Raw genomic sequence first — 18,634 nt, forward strand, 5'->3', positions numbered from 1 at the left:
TTATATTAAATCACATTAATTAGTAATCATATTTTTTTGTCAAGGTGTGTAATGGCAATGAGAATATATTTATAAAGCATCACATGACAAATTTTAACATAAATCTAAAATTTCACTGCTGGGACTTAAAAGTGCCCGTAGTTGCAGAAACACCCATTTACATTACACATCAAGATGATAATTTTTTTTCAAAATCATGACATAAAACACATTAAGGCGAGCATACACTGTGCGATATCTGTGCGATTTCAGCAAGGTTACCAACTCACACTGTACTAGTAGATCGCGTGCGATGGAAAGCCAAAACGCACGATTTATGTGCTCACACTATGCGGTCCGATGGTCGAGACGTGACTTGACTTGACTGCTCACACTATGCGTTTGAAATATGCACGATAAACCCACGTACTGGGATGCGCCGATAGACAATATGTTTCCAGAGATATTGTCAAAAGCATCAGCTATATGGATATCAAGAGGATTTAGCATTTCCAATTCATATATTAAATAATAATAATAATAATAATTAGCCTATTATTATTATTATTATTAGTATTATTAGTATTAGTAGTAGTAGTAGTATAGGGTAGGCCTATTTAATATTAAATTGATATTAGCTACAATTCATTTGGCCCGCAATATTTCATAGCGCATCACCGCATAACTGACGCGCTGCGAGGATAATAAAATATTTGATTAGCTTATAATTACTCCTCACTGAAAATTATTTAAAGACATTTATACAATGAATTAAAGGCATATAATTAAAATTATTAACAGTAGCCTATGTGTTCGCAGACTGCAATAATCAGTCAATGAAAAGCAGCTTCACTTCAAAAACAACCTGTTTAATACGAAATACTTCTCTTCTCATTTTTTCACCCACTACAGTTTATGGGCCACAAGAGAAATATTAAGAAAATAAATTAAGATATATAGCCTACCGTTATCAGGTTGAAGTAGGATTTATCTCGTTGTCTCTGAGAGAATATGCACCGAAAGCTCGTCGGTTTTACTTTTATTTTTTTGTAAAGGCTGGTGAATAATTGACAGGGGATTGAGACGTCTTCATCGGCATAACTCTTGCGCAAAGTTTGCACATTGCTTGTGTAATATAAAGTAGACACTGACTCGTCTTCCTGGTTTTAAATGGAAAAAATTCCTATATGCGACGTGACATTTTTCTTTATCACCAATTGCCAAATGATGGACAACAGTTCACATTTCCGCATTTAATAAAATTAAGTGAATATTAAATAGCCTACATGAGTAAATAGAAAGTGAAAAGCACATATAAATTAATGATCAAGTAAATTAATACAAGAGGCACCGGTTATGTACACCCAGGTGGCTTGAAAGACGTGGGTTTATCCATCATGCAACACGAACTGGAGGTAAGCAACATCTTGCTAAATTTCAGCTAGTTTGATAGCTACAGAACTTAAAGATCTCCCTCTTTTCGTTTTCTTTCTTGCTGCATTGAAGATTGGTTTAATTTCTTTTTTCGCGCATGCGCAGTGGGGGGAAAAACACAGAGTTTAGGCAAGTCGGTTCTTAGCTCTGCTTCAACTGTGCGATTTCCTCACGAGGGGCGACCAAATTTCTGACATGCCAGAACTTCATCCGACCATGCGATTGCCAGTCGGGAGAGGTTTATCGCCTCTCGTTTCCCCGTGTACACTGCACGAACACTGCACGACAAACGACACACGACAAAGCTGAAAATCGGCCCGACTCAAAAAAAGAGTCGCACGGGTCAGAATTCGGCTCAAAATCGGACGAAAATCACACAGTGTATGCCTGCCTTTAGGAGATCAACATTAATACAACAATTCGAACCTCCTCTTTTAACTATTCAGGAGTTAACGTTAGATCGTTTAGCTTGTTAAGCTCGTTAACACTCACCGAGATTCAATTTCACATCTGCCGAAATGCAGCTCTAAATTCAATGGTCCAAGTGTTCATGATGATCTCAATCCTCTTTTTTTTTTTTTTTTTTTTTTTAAGTTAATATAAGTTTATAAATGCACTGTATTTACATAAATTGTAGAGTGATTGATTCAAACTTGCATCTGCACAACAAATCATCTCATCACTCTCTGCCGATATTAAGGTGCGTTCACGCGGCCTCGTAATTCCTGCCCTAGTGAAAAAAAAAGTATACTAAGTATACTTGCAGCAAGACTAATTATTAGTATATTTCAAGTGTGTTAATGATTAGTTCATTTAAAGTGTGCTATTTTGAAACAACTAATTTTGTACTAAGTACATTTAAGTTGAAATTAAGTAGTATTAAAATACAACTTTAAGTATATTTAGTATACTTATGTGTGCTAAATTGGAACAACTTCAAGTATACTTAGTACACTTTAAGTATATGTCTGTGTAGGGACTAATTACATGCTTGATTAGTGATATTAAAGTATACTTAATTTGTGTTATAAGTATACTTTATTTGTGTTAAAAGTATATATTTTTGTTATAATATACTTTGTATTATAAGTATACTTTATTTCTGTTATAACTTATAAGTATCCTTTATTTGTGTTATAAGTATACTTTATTTCTGTTATGAGTACACTTTGTGTTATAAGTACACTTTATTTGTGATTTAAGTACATTACAAAATAATTACGAGTGTCTTCAGAAAACACAAGCAATATACACTGAATATATTATTTTACAGGTAATAGTATATACTGTATGCTCAGTACCTTTGGCTTATTCCAAATATTAAACATTACACACTTTGCAGTCAATAACAATGCACTTTGTTATTACTTATATTTTGTATAATATAGTCAACATTTGAAGCGGATCAAAATCTTTAATCAAAGTTGTCCTAACTTTTTTGATCCACTTCAAATGTTGACTACTGTACTTTGAATTACATAATCTCACACAATACAGTTGTGCTACTATTTAAATACAGCCCAGCTAGCATGTATAATCGGCCCGAGCTCGGCTGCCCTGCGGCACCTGCGGCTAAGACTCGGCATCGGCGTGTGTTAAACGGACCGATTGTGCCCCGCAGCTCGCTCTGGCACATGCATTTTTGTTACGGCTGTAAGCACTGGGCCGATTCATGTTCACCGTGACTGGTAACCCAGCTCTGGCTGTATGATCTGGACCACTTCTGGAAATGACTGGCTTATGTTAAATCAAGGATGGTTTTAATGGAGGCCATTCAATGTAGGTGACTTTCTTTAACACAAATGTAGATTTTTAACTCCAACCGTTTTAGTCTGTCCGTAACAAAATCTCAGACAGTAAAAAACAAAACATGCACAGACAATTCCAAATTAAACCCTGCTGCTTGTTGATGTCCTAAGACACGAAACGATCGGTTTATGCGAGAAACAGAACTGTATTTATATTATTTATACCTCTAATACAGCGCTTCTTCTTTTGAGTTTTAATGGTGGGTTGCGAAGCAACTTCATAGTTGCATACTGCCATCTACTGTATCGGGTGCACGGCTTGAGGGCTATACTCGGCTCAGACCCCTTTGCCAGTATGAAGCCGATTTCAACGGTTACTGCAGAAAGCGTCAGCACGTACGCTCAGCTCATCACTGGAGGGGCGTGTGCACAACGGGTGAGATAAAACTCAACGCCTGACTGAATCATCCCTTTTCGATCCTACGCCATACGTTGAACTTGAGGTAAGTCTTGTGTTCAGTTTCCTTAAAAAGCATCAACATTCACGCTGAGCATAGTTTCAATCGAGTTCCCGTCACATCCTATATTAACTCTACATATTTCGAACTGTTGCTGATTACATGTTGATTATTATTGATCCGTTAAAACTTTGTTCATGTTTCTTTGACATGTTCATGTACTTTTTTTCCAGATGAAACAAAAATAAAGAATTCATGAGTAATTCTGAGTAAAGTAGTGCAAATTTTGGGTAATATGTGGCTCCAACTTTTATGGCGCGAACGAAGCTAGCATTGACTAGTTGGGCTGTTAGCTTATTTTCGTTGCAGCTTGGCAAAGCATTAGCCAGGCTAGACGCAATTTTTATTGAATGCAATTTACGTTAATAATATTTACAAGCATAGTGTTCTGTGGAAGAAAATTAAGTGGAACAAAATGTTAGCTGGTAGTGCTGTGACAAATCGCAGTTGATCCGACCCATGGTTCGGCTCGCATGTGATTCGCGGATTAATAAGCAAATTTAAATGGGGAAAGTTCATAATTTGCACGTGTTTCAAAGGCTTGCAAATGCTAACATTCAAGTGATTTTAAACAATTTAATCGCAAAAAGGCTCTAAAATGAGCAGCTTTCTGTACACATATAAACATATATGCCATTGAATGTGTCCGGTCCAGCTCCAGTCAGATGTGTAAACTTTAGAGAAGGTTGCGCTTATGTGTCTCATACTGTAGTCCATTCACATACATTTGGCGAATAGAGCAATGAAAAACAACGTATGTGGAGCGACAGTTTGTAATTCGCTCTCCGTCTGTGTGTGCGCGCGCGTGCGTTTAAGTGCACTCAAAAGTGCACACACGCAGAGACGTCTTTCAAAAAGCAAGCGAAAAAAATCTTTTTGTTCTTGACAGGACACATATAAACAAAACGATCTCCACAGTATTCTTTTTCTAATAAAAACATTTGTTTATGTCTTAAGTGTAAGTATAGAGTCAGAAACCAATCTGTGCTTATTTGGTCTTAAAGAGACAGTAATCAACCTACTAAAGTATGTGTCCTTAATGTTAATCAAACAACCTAAGACAATGAGAAAATAACTTTTTGTAGCGCTAAAAAATAATTATATTTAATTCATACAATAAGATTTTGTAATTATTTATTTGATTTGATTTATGTACCTAATGCTAATTTTAGACCTTATTTAATGTGCAACTTTGTTCTTTATAATAAAAAAATAATATATATATATATATATATATATATATATATATATATATATATATAAGTTTGTTTTTATTTATTTTTTATTTCCATACACTGGTGTTTGCATGTATGGTAGGGTTAACAATTAATCATGATTAATCTATTGCAGAATAAAGGTTTTTGTTTACATCATATATTTGTGTGAACTGTGAATAATAATTATGTATATATAAATATGCACACATGCATATATATATATTTATATATTAAGTATTTATATATAATATAAATTATACATAAATATACAAATGAATATGTAAACATTTCTTAAATATATACATGCACGTGTGTGTATTTATTTATACAAAGTTATTATACACAGTACACACACATATATGATGTAAACAAAAACCTTTATTCTGCAATAGATTAATCCTGATTAATCGTTATGCAACCCTAGTGTATGGGATTATTATAATATATTATGTCACAATTATAGATTTGTGTGTAAGATAATTCAGAACCTTGTGAACTGATAAAATGCTTTTTTTATCAAAGTAACTTAAACATGTCTTGATGGACCCTACTTTATGCACTGTGCAGTTATGCTGGTAGTTGGGTAATGTCATAATGGTTATTGGGTTGGGCTTGGACTAAAAAAGGGAAATTGTAATGGTTTAGTATAATAAGACATTATGTATGGTTTTGTACAATGCTAATCTTTTTTTCTTTTTTCCTCAGGTAATCTTGCTTTTGCTGTTCTAAAATAAACACTGCTCTTAGGTAAGAATGGCTGATCAAATGCATTATTTTAAATCTAATCTGAGACGCAAGGCAGTTAAATCAGTGTCTAATTTGCTGCAAGGTATTGAGAACGACAGTAAGCTTGTTGACGATGATCTGATTGATGACCACACTGTACATGACTTAGATGTTGTTGTAAATTGTGACGATAGTGATGACTTGATGCGAGACTGGAACTTGGACAGTGACCGTGATGATAGAGAGGGTCCTTCTGAGCATAGACCTGACCTGGCTGATGATTTAGTCAATTGGGCTTTGGAGTTCAATATCACCATGTTTGCACTTTCTGCCTTGTTGTCTATCCTACATTTTCACCACCCCAATTTGCCAAGAGATGGGAGGACTCTTCTCAAAACAGTCACCAACTACAAAATCCTACCTGTAGCAGGAGGTGCCTTCTTTTACTTTGGTGTATTGAATGCTATAACAGGCCTTCTTGAAAATGTGTGGATGAAACTCCCTAGCAAGCATTGCCTGCAGTTACAGTTAAACTTTGATGGGCTCCCATTGTTTAAGAGTAATAATCAGCAGCTGTGGCCCATTCTAGGTTTATTGAAGGAAGTAGGTAAATGTCCCTTCATGATTGGTATTTTTGGAGGGGATTGCAAACCCAAATCACTCAATGAGTACTTAAGGGACCTGGTGAGTGAGTTGAGTAGTCTTCAGTCTGGGTTTTGGTTCAAAGGAAAGCTGTTTTTTCTGCGAGTCTGTTCTGTTGTGTGTGACGCTCCAGCCCGGGCTTTTGTTAAAGGCATAAAGAGTCATTCAGGCTATTCAGCTTGTGATAAATGTGTACAGACAGGTGTATATATAGGAAATCGCATGACTTTTCCACAGACTGATTCCGCCTTAAGAACGGATGCTAGTTTCAGGCAAATGTTGGATGAAGATCATCATGTAGCACCGTCTCCTCTGACTGGACTTGGTTTCAACATGGTACTTGATTTTCCTCACGATTACATGCATTTGGTGTGTCTGGGGGTTGTACGTCGGTTGTTTGACCTGTGGTGTAGTGGGCCTTTGCCAACTCGCTTGTCTGGTCAGCTGGTTAAAGCACTATCTCAGAACCTACAGCAACTGAAAAATAACATTCCATGCGAGTTTGCTAGAAAGCCTAGAGCTTTTGAGGAAAGAGGGAGATGGAAGGCTACGGAGCTACGGCAGTTCTTGTTGTATACAGGCCCTGTCGTTCTCGTAGATGTTCTGGCTGCTCCAGTCTACCACAACTTTATGCTGCTGTCGGTTGCTATTTTTATGCTGGCTAATCCTAAGGTGGATGTAGAGATATGTGACTGTGCAAAGACACTACTTGTGTCATTTGTTGAACATTTTGGCAGACTTTATGGTGAGGGCTTTCTGGTGTACAATTTGCATGGCCTTGTTCATTTGAGCGATGATGTTAAGAGACATGGCTGTATTGATGGGATATCTGGGTTCCCTTTTGAGAATTTTCTTGGTGAGGTAAAGCGCATGGTGAGGGGGCCAAATTTCCCAGTTGCCCAGATTGTCCGTCGCTTGTCTGAGCGTACCAATAACAAAAGGGTGGAAAGGGTGAAAGCTGGAACTGTATTAAGGAAAGAGCATGTTGGTGGCCCCTTACCACAGGGTGTTAGAGGGGGAATACAGGAGTTTAAAGAGTTGCACACAGATCAGTTTTGTGTTAAAATTACAGAGGGGGATAACTGTATTAAAATAGGTAATGACATTGGCTTGCTTCAAAATATCATCTTGCTTGAAGGTAATATGCACTTGGTGTACTATCAGTTTCATGCTGTTGAGCCATTCTACACATATCCCCTCAGTTCATCTAGCCTGGGTGTGTTTCTTCTCTCACAGTTGTCAGAGAGTTTGAAGTGCGTTAAAGTTGATGATGGCCTTTGTAAATATGTCCTCCTCCCCTTCAAAGACAAACATGTGGGAATGCCTTTGTTGCATTTACATTAGGCTTAATTGTTGTGTTGAGAGTAAGTGTAATTTTCAGAGATATTGTTCTGGCTCGTTACTTATGCCACTGATTACCACTTAGTTAGGAATGTTTTTCACCTGATTTGTGAGGTTTTTTTTTTTTATTATTGTGTGGGGGGGTCGGTCAGTCAGTCAGAAATTGTAAAATCATAAACTAAAGTTAGACCATCTTTCAAGATGACGCCCCGCGTCTCAATCAACAAATTTTGAGGTAAGTTTGTTTCTAATGATGTTATGCTTTTAAATTGACTTATAACTTTGGTACTAGTTGCTAAGGTTTGCCAAATCAAGTGTAGTCTGTTAGTAAGTCAAGTTTGTCGTGATAAATTTTTTTTCTAACGTTACCGCATCAAACTTTTACCAACCTGTTATTAAGCTTGTTAGCACCCAAGGGATGGGCAACAGCAACTGGCAGGCAAGGGCCTCAAACAGACTGCAGTGTCTATAAATAAGGCCCGCAGGAACATATTAAACTAGGAGTATTAATTTTAAAACATTTGAAAAGTCAGTCATGAAATGGCGTTCTAATTATGCTAACTCCAACCAGGAGAGATCACTCATTTCAAAGGCTGCGTTTTCCGGAGGACGCATTTTATGGCTGCACACGCCATAAAGGATGTTTTAAAGGGATAGTTCACTTTAAAATTAAAATTCTGTCATAATTTACTCCTCTTCATGCTGTTCTAAACCTGCATGAATTATTTTTTTCTGATGAACACAAAAGAAGATATTTTGAGACACACAGCAGATAGTGACCATTGACTTCCATAGTTGGAAAAAATATTTTGGAAGTATTGTGATAAATGATGAAGAAAATCTTTTGATAAATGATGTTAAGCACACAGTTGACGGTACCCATTAAATTCCATCATATTTTTTATTCCTACTATGGAAGTCAATGGTCACTATCTGTTGTTTGTTTACCAACATTTCTCAAAATATCTTTTGTGTTCATCAGAAAAAAGAAATTCATACAGGTTTAGAACAACATGAGGATGAGTAAATGATGCCAGAATTTTCATTTTAAGGTGAATTATCCCTTTAAAACGTTTCATTCTGTATAAATATGAATCACAACAACATGCATACAAAATATATGAAGTTATATACAGCATTTTGTCACATTAGATTAAGCTGAAGTCCATTAGCTACACGGATACAGATGCAGAAATATAGGCTATAATATATTATTTCATATTTGTATAATTGTAGTTTGTGTTGCTCTCAAAATACAATTATAAATGCTAACAATAGCATTTTAATAAAGTTGTATTCTCACACATACTATAGTTGTGTGTGATTTTGTTGTTATTTTTTAACTAAAGGGGGCACCACAGTAAAAGTCCACTTGGGGCACACATGGCCAGCAGCAGCCCTGAATACTGTAATTTCTTGCTTTCTTTACAATGTATCGGTTATTTTTCTCAAATGAGACCGCTTGATGATGACCTATACAGACGACGAGGCAGCTGTAGTTCCCAGCCGATCCCCGTATTACAGCGTTGTCATGCTAAATGAGTTAAATGAAATCAAACACAGTATAATCAATGTAGGTCCATGTAACACTTCACAATTCTGTTTTTCCTCTTTTTTTCAATTTTACATTTGCTAAATTATGACTTGAGACTTTTTTATTTTTTCATTTGAGTGCGCCAGAGTGCTTCATTTACATGTTAAATTCTCAATTTTTCTCTTGGCTAGGGGCCCGCAGACCCCCTTAAAAAGATTTTATTCGGAACCTTGTCACCTTTTTCACTTCTTGTGAGTTTGCAGGTATGAGTGTTACAACCCTGCGCTTTCTCTTCTTGCCTTCTGGAGGTGGGATGACCTGGGAGGGTGTGGTTGATTGTACACCCCTGCTGAGTTGTATTTAGAGGCAGTGAAATGCAGCGCTGAGCATGAGGACACAGTGGTAGCTGCGGAAGAGTTTTAGAAAGAGAACCGCAGTTAGCTGTGCAAAAACTGGAATTTGAGAGAGAATGAAAGAGTGTTTCTTAGTCACATAGTTAGCCTATGTGATTCATTGCTGATCATAATTGGTGCCCCACTTAATGTTTTGTTTTAAAAAGTTATTGTATGTTAATATGTTGTTCTATAGCTGACAATCTACGTTTCTTCTTTTTTATAGAATGTATCATATCGTGGAGTTTGTCAATTCAAAGGAGGTTGAAGTTGTCCACTCTAATTGGCTGGAAGGAGGCGAAAGTTTCTGGCCCCCTTTTGTATCTCTTGCAAAGCTCCGTAGGGCAACTAAAGATGGGGTGATGCCAGGTGCTGACTGGACTCGATTCAGAGTCCGTGTGATGTATTCACATGGTATAGTAATGCTTTATTCTCAAATTACACAATTCCACACTTATTGAATTGAAACCTTACTGCACATGTAATATAATAAGGAGCCATTCCATTTAGACCTTATAAATTTATTGTTGACAGACGTGTATGAGATTGCCTGTGCAAAGCTGCTAGAGGCAACAATTACCTCTGATCTAAATACTGAAGATGAGGACAACAGGCCAGAGTACATGAAGAGAAAGAATAGGTAGGAGTGGCCCATAATTTCCTTCAAAGCATTTGAATGACTGTGTCAAAGGTTACCATACACCTGGGCAAACAATTAGGCCGCAAGCTAGAGGGCCTTACAATGCACCCCAACCTCCTGTCAAAATAAAAATTTAAAAAAATGTATTAAATATAATTTTTTATTCACTGTAATGACAAACTGAAATCCCAATGTAATACATTTTAGAGGTTGTAAAAGAATTGTAAGCAGCAGTGAAGAGGAGGAAGAGGAGCAGGGAAGGACCGCTGCACTTCGTGCCCCAACCAAAAAGAAAACTTACACTCAACTTGCACCAGCCCCCTGCATCCCATCTCTTGGTGGTAGGCCTGTTGCAGTTGGTACAATGGTTTCCATCAATCTTTTATATTAAGCATATGGGTGAAAGTAATATAATGGCCAATTGCACCTTTGTGACAGCTCTAGGTGAATGGAGTCAGCCAGCTGGTCAAGGTTTTTGGTCCCCAGGCCATATTTCAGAGACCACAGTGGATCCCCCTTCTGATGCAAACAACTCGGCAGCAAGTCCGCGGGCTTCTCCCCTTTCAGCGAACATCACAGCGCTTAGTCCACCACCGTGGTCTCCAGTCTCCACTACCAACAGCCTGAGTGGCTACACCTACTGACACCCCAACCCATGCAGCAGCTGGCAGAAGTCAGTCATCAGACCAAACTGGATTTCAAGTAAGAAGGGCAAGAAAGCTATTCTATAGCCCATGGAGAGAAAAAAAATCACTTTGGTATACAGTACAGTCCAAAAGTTTGGAACCACTAAGATTTTTAATGTTTTTAAAAGAAGTTTCGTCTGCTCACCAAGGCTACATTTATTTAATTAAAAATACAGTAAAAAACAGTAATATTGTGAAATATTATTACAATTTAAAATAACTGTGTACTATTTAAATATATTTGACAAAGTAATTTATTCCTGTGATCAAAGCTGAATTTTCAGCATCATTACTCCAGTCTTCAGTGTCACATGATCCTTCAGAAATCATTCTAATATGCTGATTTGCTGCTCAATAAACATTTATGATTATTTTCAATGTTGAAAACAGTTGTGTACTTTTTTTTTTTTCAGGATTCCTTGATAAATTGAAAGTTCAAAAGAACAGCATTTATCTGAAATACAAAGCTTCTGTAGCATTATACACTACCGTTCAAAAGTTTGGGGTCAGTAAGAATTTTTATTTTTATTTTTATTTTTTTGAAAAGAAATTAAAGAAATGAATACTTTTATTCAGCAAGGATGCATTAAATCAATCAAAAGTGGCAGTAAAGACATTTATAATGTTACAAAAGATTAGATTTCAGATAAACACTGTTCTTTTGAACTTTCTATTCATCAAATAATCCTGAAAAAAATATTGTACACAAATATTTTGTACAATTGTACACAATAAATGTTTCTTGAGCAGCAGATCAGCATATTAGAATGATTTCTGAAGGATCATGTGACACTGAAGACTGGAGTAACGATGCTGAAAATTCAGCTTTGCATCACAGGAATAAATTACTTTGTCAAATATATTCAAATAGAAAACAGTTATTTTAAATTGTAATAATATTTCACAATATTACTGTTTTTTACTGTATTTTTAATTAAATAAATGTAGCCTTGGTGAGCAGACGAAACTTCTTTTAAAAACATTAAAAATCTTAGTGGTTCCAAACTTTTGGACTGTACTGTATGTGTGATGAGATTAAAACAACTTTTCTTTTCTTTTAGCACACACCACCCATACATGGCACACAAAACCGGTCTTGTGAGGAGGCTGTGCCCACAGGTAGAAATTCTGTAGGTCCGCGGGCTTCTCCCCTTTCAGCGAACATCACAGCGCTTAGTCCACCACCGTGGTCTCCAGTCTCCACTACCAACAGCCTGAGTGCTACACCTACAGACACCCCAACCCATGCAGCAGCTGGCAGAAGTCAGACATCAGGCCAAACTGGATTTCAAGTAAGAAGGGCAAGAAAGCTATTCTATATCTCATGGAGAAAAAAGAAATCACTTTGGTATATGTGTGATGAGATTAAAACATCTTTTTCTTTTCTTTTAGCTCACACCACAAGTATATGACACACAACACAGGTCTTCTCGGGAGGCTGTGCCTACAGGTAGGAATTCTACAAAGAGATCTCTCTAGGTTTACTCTGACATATCTACGTACAATGTTTTGCTAGTAATCTGCTATGCCTGCATTTTCTTGTGTCTTACAGCAATTGCTAAGGAGATCCTCATCCAGCTCGATTCTATTAGAGAGCAGCAGTTGCTCATCCTGGTGCAGCTCCAAAAAATCTCCAGCAGTCAAGCAGTTCCAGACTTCACGCCAGACCCAACACATTTTGGGCTCCCACTTTCAACTATTGAGGAGCTACAATGTTTGGAGGAGACATTAAAGAATCCAGAGGAGAAGAAGAATTTGGTGAGTTAAATTATGGTTTAATCAGATCATTCCTAAAAGTCAGTCCCCACTCTCACTCATGCTATATTCCTTAAGTAACTAATAAGGTACATGTCTTTTTGTTTCAGACTGTTCTTCTTGGAATGGTCGGAGGCATGACTCTTAAAGACACAGTGGGGCGGGTCCTGAAAAGAACAATGAACTCTTCACTGGCGAGACTCATTAATTGGAGCGGGGCCAACCGAAAGCCTGCATTCAAAGGGCTCACTTTGAAAAGTGTGGTTCTTGGTGAGTGTCAGTGCTGGAAACTGCACTGTAGTGACATCCCAGGGCTCTACAGTGCGACTGACCCGAGGTTCTATGGGTGCACCCTCAGTTGACACTAATAACAGCATATTGGCCATTTTTAAAATCTTATTTTAGTTTTAATATTTCTATACTCAAACTCTATTTAAGTTGGCTTGAAAAAGCCAACTTACTGATCTGCTATATAAACTTATTATTATTATTCTTCTGACCGAAAATTTGAACACTATCTCCTCCTAGACTGTTCAAGCTACAACCACCAAACTCAGCCCAGACCTTCAGACTGTTCTGACTCGGGTTGCTATATCTTTTCAGACTGATCCGACTTACGGTTTTCCTAAAAATGCTGATCAAACTTGGAAAAAATCCCATTGACTTTCATTGACGGAATGTTCAAATGAGCCAAGACTTTCAAATTCCAACTGTCAAAATTCAAATTTAAACTATGGAAGCCCATTAGACTCAAACCCAATTAGACTCAAGTGCCATTCTATGTACTATTTCTAATCCATTGAAACTCATTCAAAATCATAAACCCATCATCTATCTATCTATCAAACTAAATATCTATCTATCTATCTATCTATCTATCTATCTATCTAACTCATTCAAACTCATCTATCTATCTATCTAACTCATTCAAACTCATCTATCTATCTATCTAACTCACTCAAACTCATCTATCTATCTATCTATCTATCTATCTATCTCATTCAAACTCATTTATCTATCTATCTATCTATCTATCTATCTATCTATCTATCTATCTATCCATCTCATTCAAACTCATCTATCTATCTATCTATCTATCTATCTCATTCAAACTTATCTATCTATCTATCTATCTATCTATCTATCTCATTCAAACTCATCTATCTATCTATCTATCTATCTATCTAACTCATTGAAACTCATCTATCTATCTATCTTTCTATCTAACTCATTCAAACTCATCCATCTATCTATCTATCTATCTGTCTGTCTATCTATCTATCTATCATCACTGGTAGCTGCCAAGCACTCCCTAGCAACCAAATGGAGTACCCTAGCAACCGTTTTGCAAAATCTATATCTCTGCATCAGAACATCGTACAGACATGGGGGTTGGTTTATATTGTCAAGCAGCCTTTGGAGTATCATCATTGGTAGCTGCAAAGCCACTGCCTAGCAACCAAACAGAGTACCCTAGCAACCGTTTTGCAAAATCTATATCTCTGCATCAGAACATCGTAGAGAGATGGCGGTTGGCTCTTTTGAGTCATGCTAGCAATCTGGACTTCCAACATGCTACACATGCTAGCAGTGAATAGCTACATGCTAATAGTGATTAGCTAAGTGTTAAACTGGGCTAAGAACATGCTAACAACTCTATAAAAACTTGATAGTAACCATCTGTGACAACTACTAACCACTTAGCAACATCATGGCAACCACCCAGGTTACCATAGCAACCGCCTAGCAACCACCCAGAACACCCTAGCAACTGCCTAGCAACACCTTAGCAACCACCCAGGTTACCATAGCAACTGCCTAGCAACCACCCCGAGTACCCTAGAAACTGCATAGCAACACCCTAGCAACCACCCCAAGTACCCTAGCAACCGCATAGCAACATCTTAGCAACCACCCCGAGTACCCTAGCAACTGCATAGCAACACCCTAGCAACCACCCCAAGTACCCTAGCAACCGCATAGCAACACCATAGCAACCACCCCGAGTAGCCTAGCAACCGCATAGCAACACCCTAGCAACCACCCCAAGTACCCTAGCAACCGCATAGCAACACCCTAGCAACCACCCCAAGTACCCTAGCAACCACATAGCAACACCATAGCAACCACCCAGAACACCTTAGCAACCGCATAGCAACACCTTAGCAACCACCCTGAGTTGCATAGCAACACCCTAGCAACCATGGAGATTACCCTAGCAACCACATAGCAACACCCTAGCAACCACTCAGAACACCTTAGCAACCGCATAGCAACACCCTAGCAACCACCCTGAGTACCATAGCAACCTCATAGCAACACCCTAGCAACCACCCTGAGTACCCTAGCAACCGCATAGCAACACCATAACAACCACCCTGAGTACCCTAGCAACCGCATAGCAACACCCTAGCAACCACCCCAAATACCCTAGCAACCCCATAGCAACACCTTAGCAACCACCCGAGTACCTTAGCAACCGCATAGCAACATCTTAGCAACCACCCCGAGTACCCTAGCAACCGCATAGCAACACCCTAGCAACTACCCCAATACCCTAGCAACCCCATAGCAACACCTTAGCAACCACCCAAGTACCTTAGCAACCGCATAGCAACACCCTTGCAACCACCCTGAGTACCCTAGCAACCGCCTTAAGTACCCTGAATCTATCTATCTATCTATCTATCTATCTATCTATCTATCTATCTATCTATCAAACTAAATCTATCAAACTAAGTCTATCTATTGAACTAAATCTATCTAATAAAACTTAAACTTTCAAACTGAAAAGCTTCAAACTTTTAAAACTCCTTCAAACTTTCTGGACCGGCTTTTTCAAGCCAACTTAAAGTTTGTCTTCAAACTTTTTTATCTAGTTAAAACATTAACATCATAACATTATCATGAATTGAAATGCATTAATGCCACTTCTGAGCCTCATTAAACAGTCTGTAAATATAACTAAATGCCACCTCTGCAGTGCAAAGATGAATTATTACAGTATTTATTTATTAATAAGAGATGCCTCTTATTATTCTAACTCAATTTATGAATTTGACATTTAATAAGGTTAAAATTTTATAGTCAAATATCTCCTTATAATGGGAAGGTTATTCTAGCCTTTTTAGAAGGTGCTCCTAAATTTTTGAATGTGCTCCTAAACTAAAAAGAAATGTATCCCTGCATCCAAAATAAGTTTTGGTGGTTTTATGAGTAAAATCACATGGTCATGCTGACCTCTTCTATCTTTGTGTTTTTCTCAGATGCAGTCCGCCGGAATGCCCTGACCAAAGATAATACAGAAAAGGAGATAGAGCTCCTCATCACCAGGTGGCTGCAGCTAGCATCTGATAGGGATGGTGGCCGAAGCCAGAGGGCGAATAGACAGACAATGAATTAAACTGTTTTTTAAAGTTAAAAAATGTTGATATTGGAAAAATTCTTATTTGAACTGATTGATTTTTTTTTTGTGTGTGTGTGTGTGAGAGAGAGAGAGAGAGAATGAGAGAGAGAGAGATAATGTGTGTTCAAGTAAATAAAAAATGCATTAAACATGAAATCCTTGTGCTTCCTTGTGTGTTTTATTTTCAGTTATGTTGCATAACGGTTGCTTAGCAATTTTAGTATTAACCAATCAATAAAATCAAAGTTTAAACAAGCCCAAATAAGGAACGGGATTGGAGGGGAGCTTACGTTCTCTCACTCGGGGTTCCTCAATCGGGCCGCGTTAAAACCGAGTGCTCGGCCGTGTGCTCGGGGCGCGTTAAAACCGAGCGCTCGCAGAGCAATCGGACCTAGATTCATGCCGAGGATCGGCCGAATGTTCCAGCCTTAATCGTTCCGCTTTCGGCCCGCACAATTTTTGCTAGCTGGGAGTTTAACACATTTTCCCAAAGTTGAATGCATTTGTTTTCAAGGCCATTAAAATAAATAAAATGTAACAACATCACTAATGAAGAGACATATTTCATTGACAAATCCAATAGTTTTTATTTAAACTTAGATTCAGCAAAACTTACCATGTTTTCATTAAAGAAAAAGGTTTTATATTCGCACATTCGGACTTCTGATAAATTCAGACTTTCCAATAAATGTGCATTAAATTAATGTTTGAGAATTTTAAATAGGCGACATGATATTGACAACCAACGATTGTCAACTTACAACATTTTTCACAGTCGATCAAAATAGGCAAGTATTGTTTAATGGCATATTTACTTGCGAATGTCCACTGAATGTCCAATGTAGTGTGATTAACAAGGCTATTGAATACGGATGTCCGAATGTGCGAATATAAAACCCACTTTACCCAAGTAGATAAAAGACAGCATGTTCAACTCTTTATTCACGTTTACAATAGTCTGTCTAAATCCTACATTGAACCAATACTATTTCTGACAACACGATCACACGAAAATGCGTATCAATAGTACGAGTTTGTAATCTCGTAGAATATACGCCAAAATGAGTTTTGGCGTGCTTATGGTACGCAATTTTTCGCGTGCATATGATACGCACTTTATGGCGTATATGATACGCTCTTGGTTAGGATGGGGGTTGGGGGTTCGTACGTATAATACGCCATAAAGTGCGTATCATATGCACGCGAAAAACTGCGTACCATAAGCACGCCAAAACTCATTTTGGCGTATATATTCTACGAGATTACAAACTCGTACTATTGATACGCATTTTCGTGTGATCGGGCTCATTTTTGAACAGTAAATGAGGATTAGCAGCAGGGAACTGTATCAGAATGGCATGTCGATATTGTTTTCGGTACATAGTCAAGCATAAAACACTATATGAATTAATATCGTACAGAATACGGGCCGATTTGACCAATCATATGAATGTTTTGGTGCTGCATACAAACATGCGCCATAAACCACCACACACAAACTCAAAAAGGAGATATCAAGCCGAAATATCGTTCTCCGTTTGTTAAAGGAAATGAAATAAAGTTTGTTAACTGGTAGACTACAACTCACCTCCCAATAGCAGCACTTTTCTCCACTTCGGTAAAGTTGGTTTTATATTCGCACATTCGTATTCAATAGCCTTGTTAATCACACTACATTGGACATTCAGTGGACATTCACAAGTAAATATGCCATTAAAACAATACTTGCCTATTTTGATCGACTGTGGAAAATGTTGTAAGTTGACAATCGTTTGTTGTCAATATCGCTGCTTAAAATTCGCAAACATTAATTTATTGCATATTTATTGGAAAGTCTGAATTTATCAGAAGTCCGAATGTGCGAATATAAAACCAACTAAAGTCTTTTCTCCGGTTCTTTCAGGATCGCGTAGGCCATTAGATTAGCCGGTTGTCGTCGCAATCACGGTCAGTCTGCGATGTCACTTGATTGAACTGGTCAGAATCCCCAAGATTGAGCGATGTATTGCGCTTTCAGTGTTTTATTAAATAAATTATACATTGCGACATTATACTTCACCTGAGTGACTGAGCGAGGGGATTCAGACGACGACCGTGACGTCAGCAGCTCTGATTGGCTGAAGGCAGTGAGCAACAAAATCTGATTGGTCACAGACCAAGTTGAAGAGACATTTGAATTCTGATAAGTTTAACCACTCGACATATTTTTTCGCATTACTTGTGCTGCTGGTGTGTTGTTTAATATAGATTTGTGTGTACGATTGTAAAATGATTCTGCCAGTGTAAACTTAATAAACATTTACACATATTTGGAAATTGCATAGGCTACACTGCATATACTAAATGGGCTTGTAATGCATTCTGAAATAAATAGCACAAGTAATATAATGAATTCCAAGGATGAAGAAGTAAACTTAAAAAATATACTCAAATTTAACATTAGATACACTACCTTAGATACACTACCTAAATATACCTCAAATATATTTTTATGAAGTGCAAATAAATACACTTTTAAAAAATAAACTGAACTTACACTTCAAGTATATTTTTCGTATATTAGAAAATATACTAAAGTACAATTATTTTAAAGTGTGTTAAAAGTTGCATTGTGAA

At 37.5% G+C, this 18,634-nt stretch overlaps 1 protein-coding gene across 1 annotated transcript; it reads left to right on the forward strand.

Annotated features, from left to right (window-relative positions):
* The first annotated feature begins 8,630 nt into the window (after window positions 1-8,630).
* LOC125269734 lies at window positions 8,631-16,114 on the forward strand. The gene is made up of 9 exons (XM_048192687.1): window positions 8,631-9,945; window positions 10,066-10,171; window positions 10,379-10,512; window positions 10,610-10,714; window positions 11,992-12,149; window positions 12,250-12,307; window positions 12,410-12,615; window positions 12,723-12,882; window positions 15,879-16,114. Exons 1-9 carry the CDS (start codon window positions 9,759-9,761, stop codon window positions 16,013-16,015), a joined length of 1,251 nt encoding a protein of 416 aa, XP_048048644.1. The 5' UTR covers window positions 8,631-9,758; the 3' UTR covers window positions 16,016-16,114.
* Window positions 16,115-18,634: the final 2,520 nt, after the last annotated feature.

This window comes from Megalobrama amblycephala, linkage group LG6, assembly GCF_018812025.1.
Source record: "Megalobrama amblycephala isolate DHTTF-2021 linkage group LG6, ASM1881202v1, whole genome shotgun sequence".
Taxonomy (NCBI): domain Eukaryota; kingdom Metazoa; phylum Chordata; class Actinopteri; order Cypriniformes; family Xenocyprididae; genus Megalobrama; species Megalobrama amblycephala.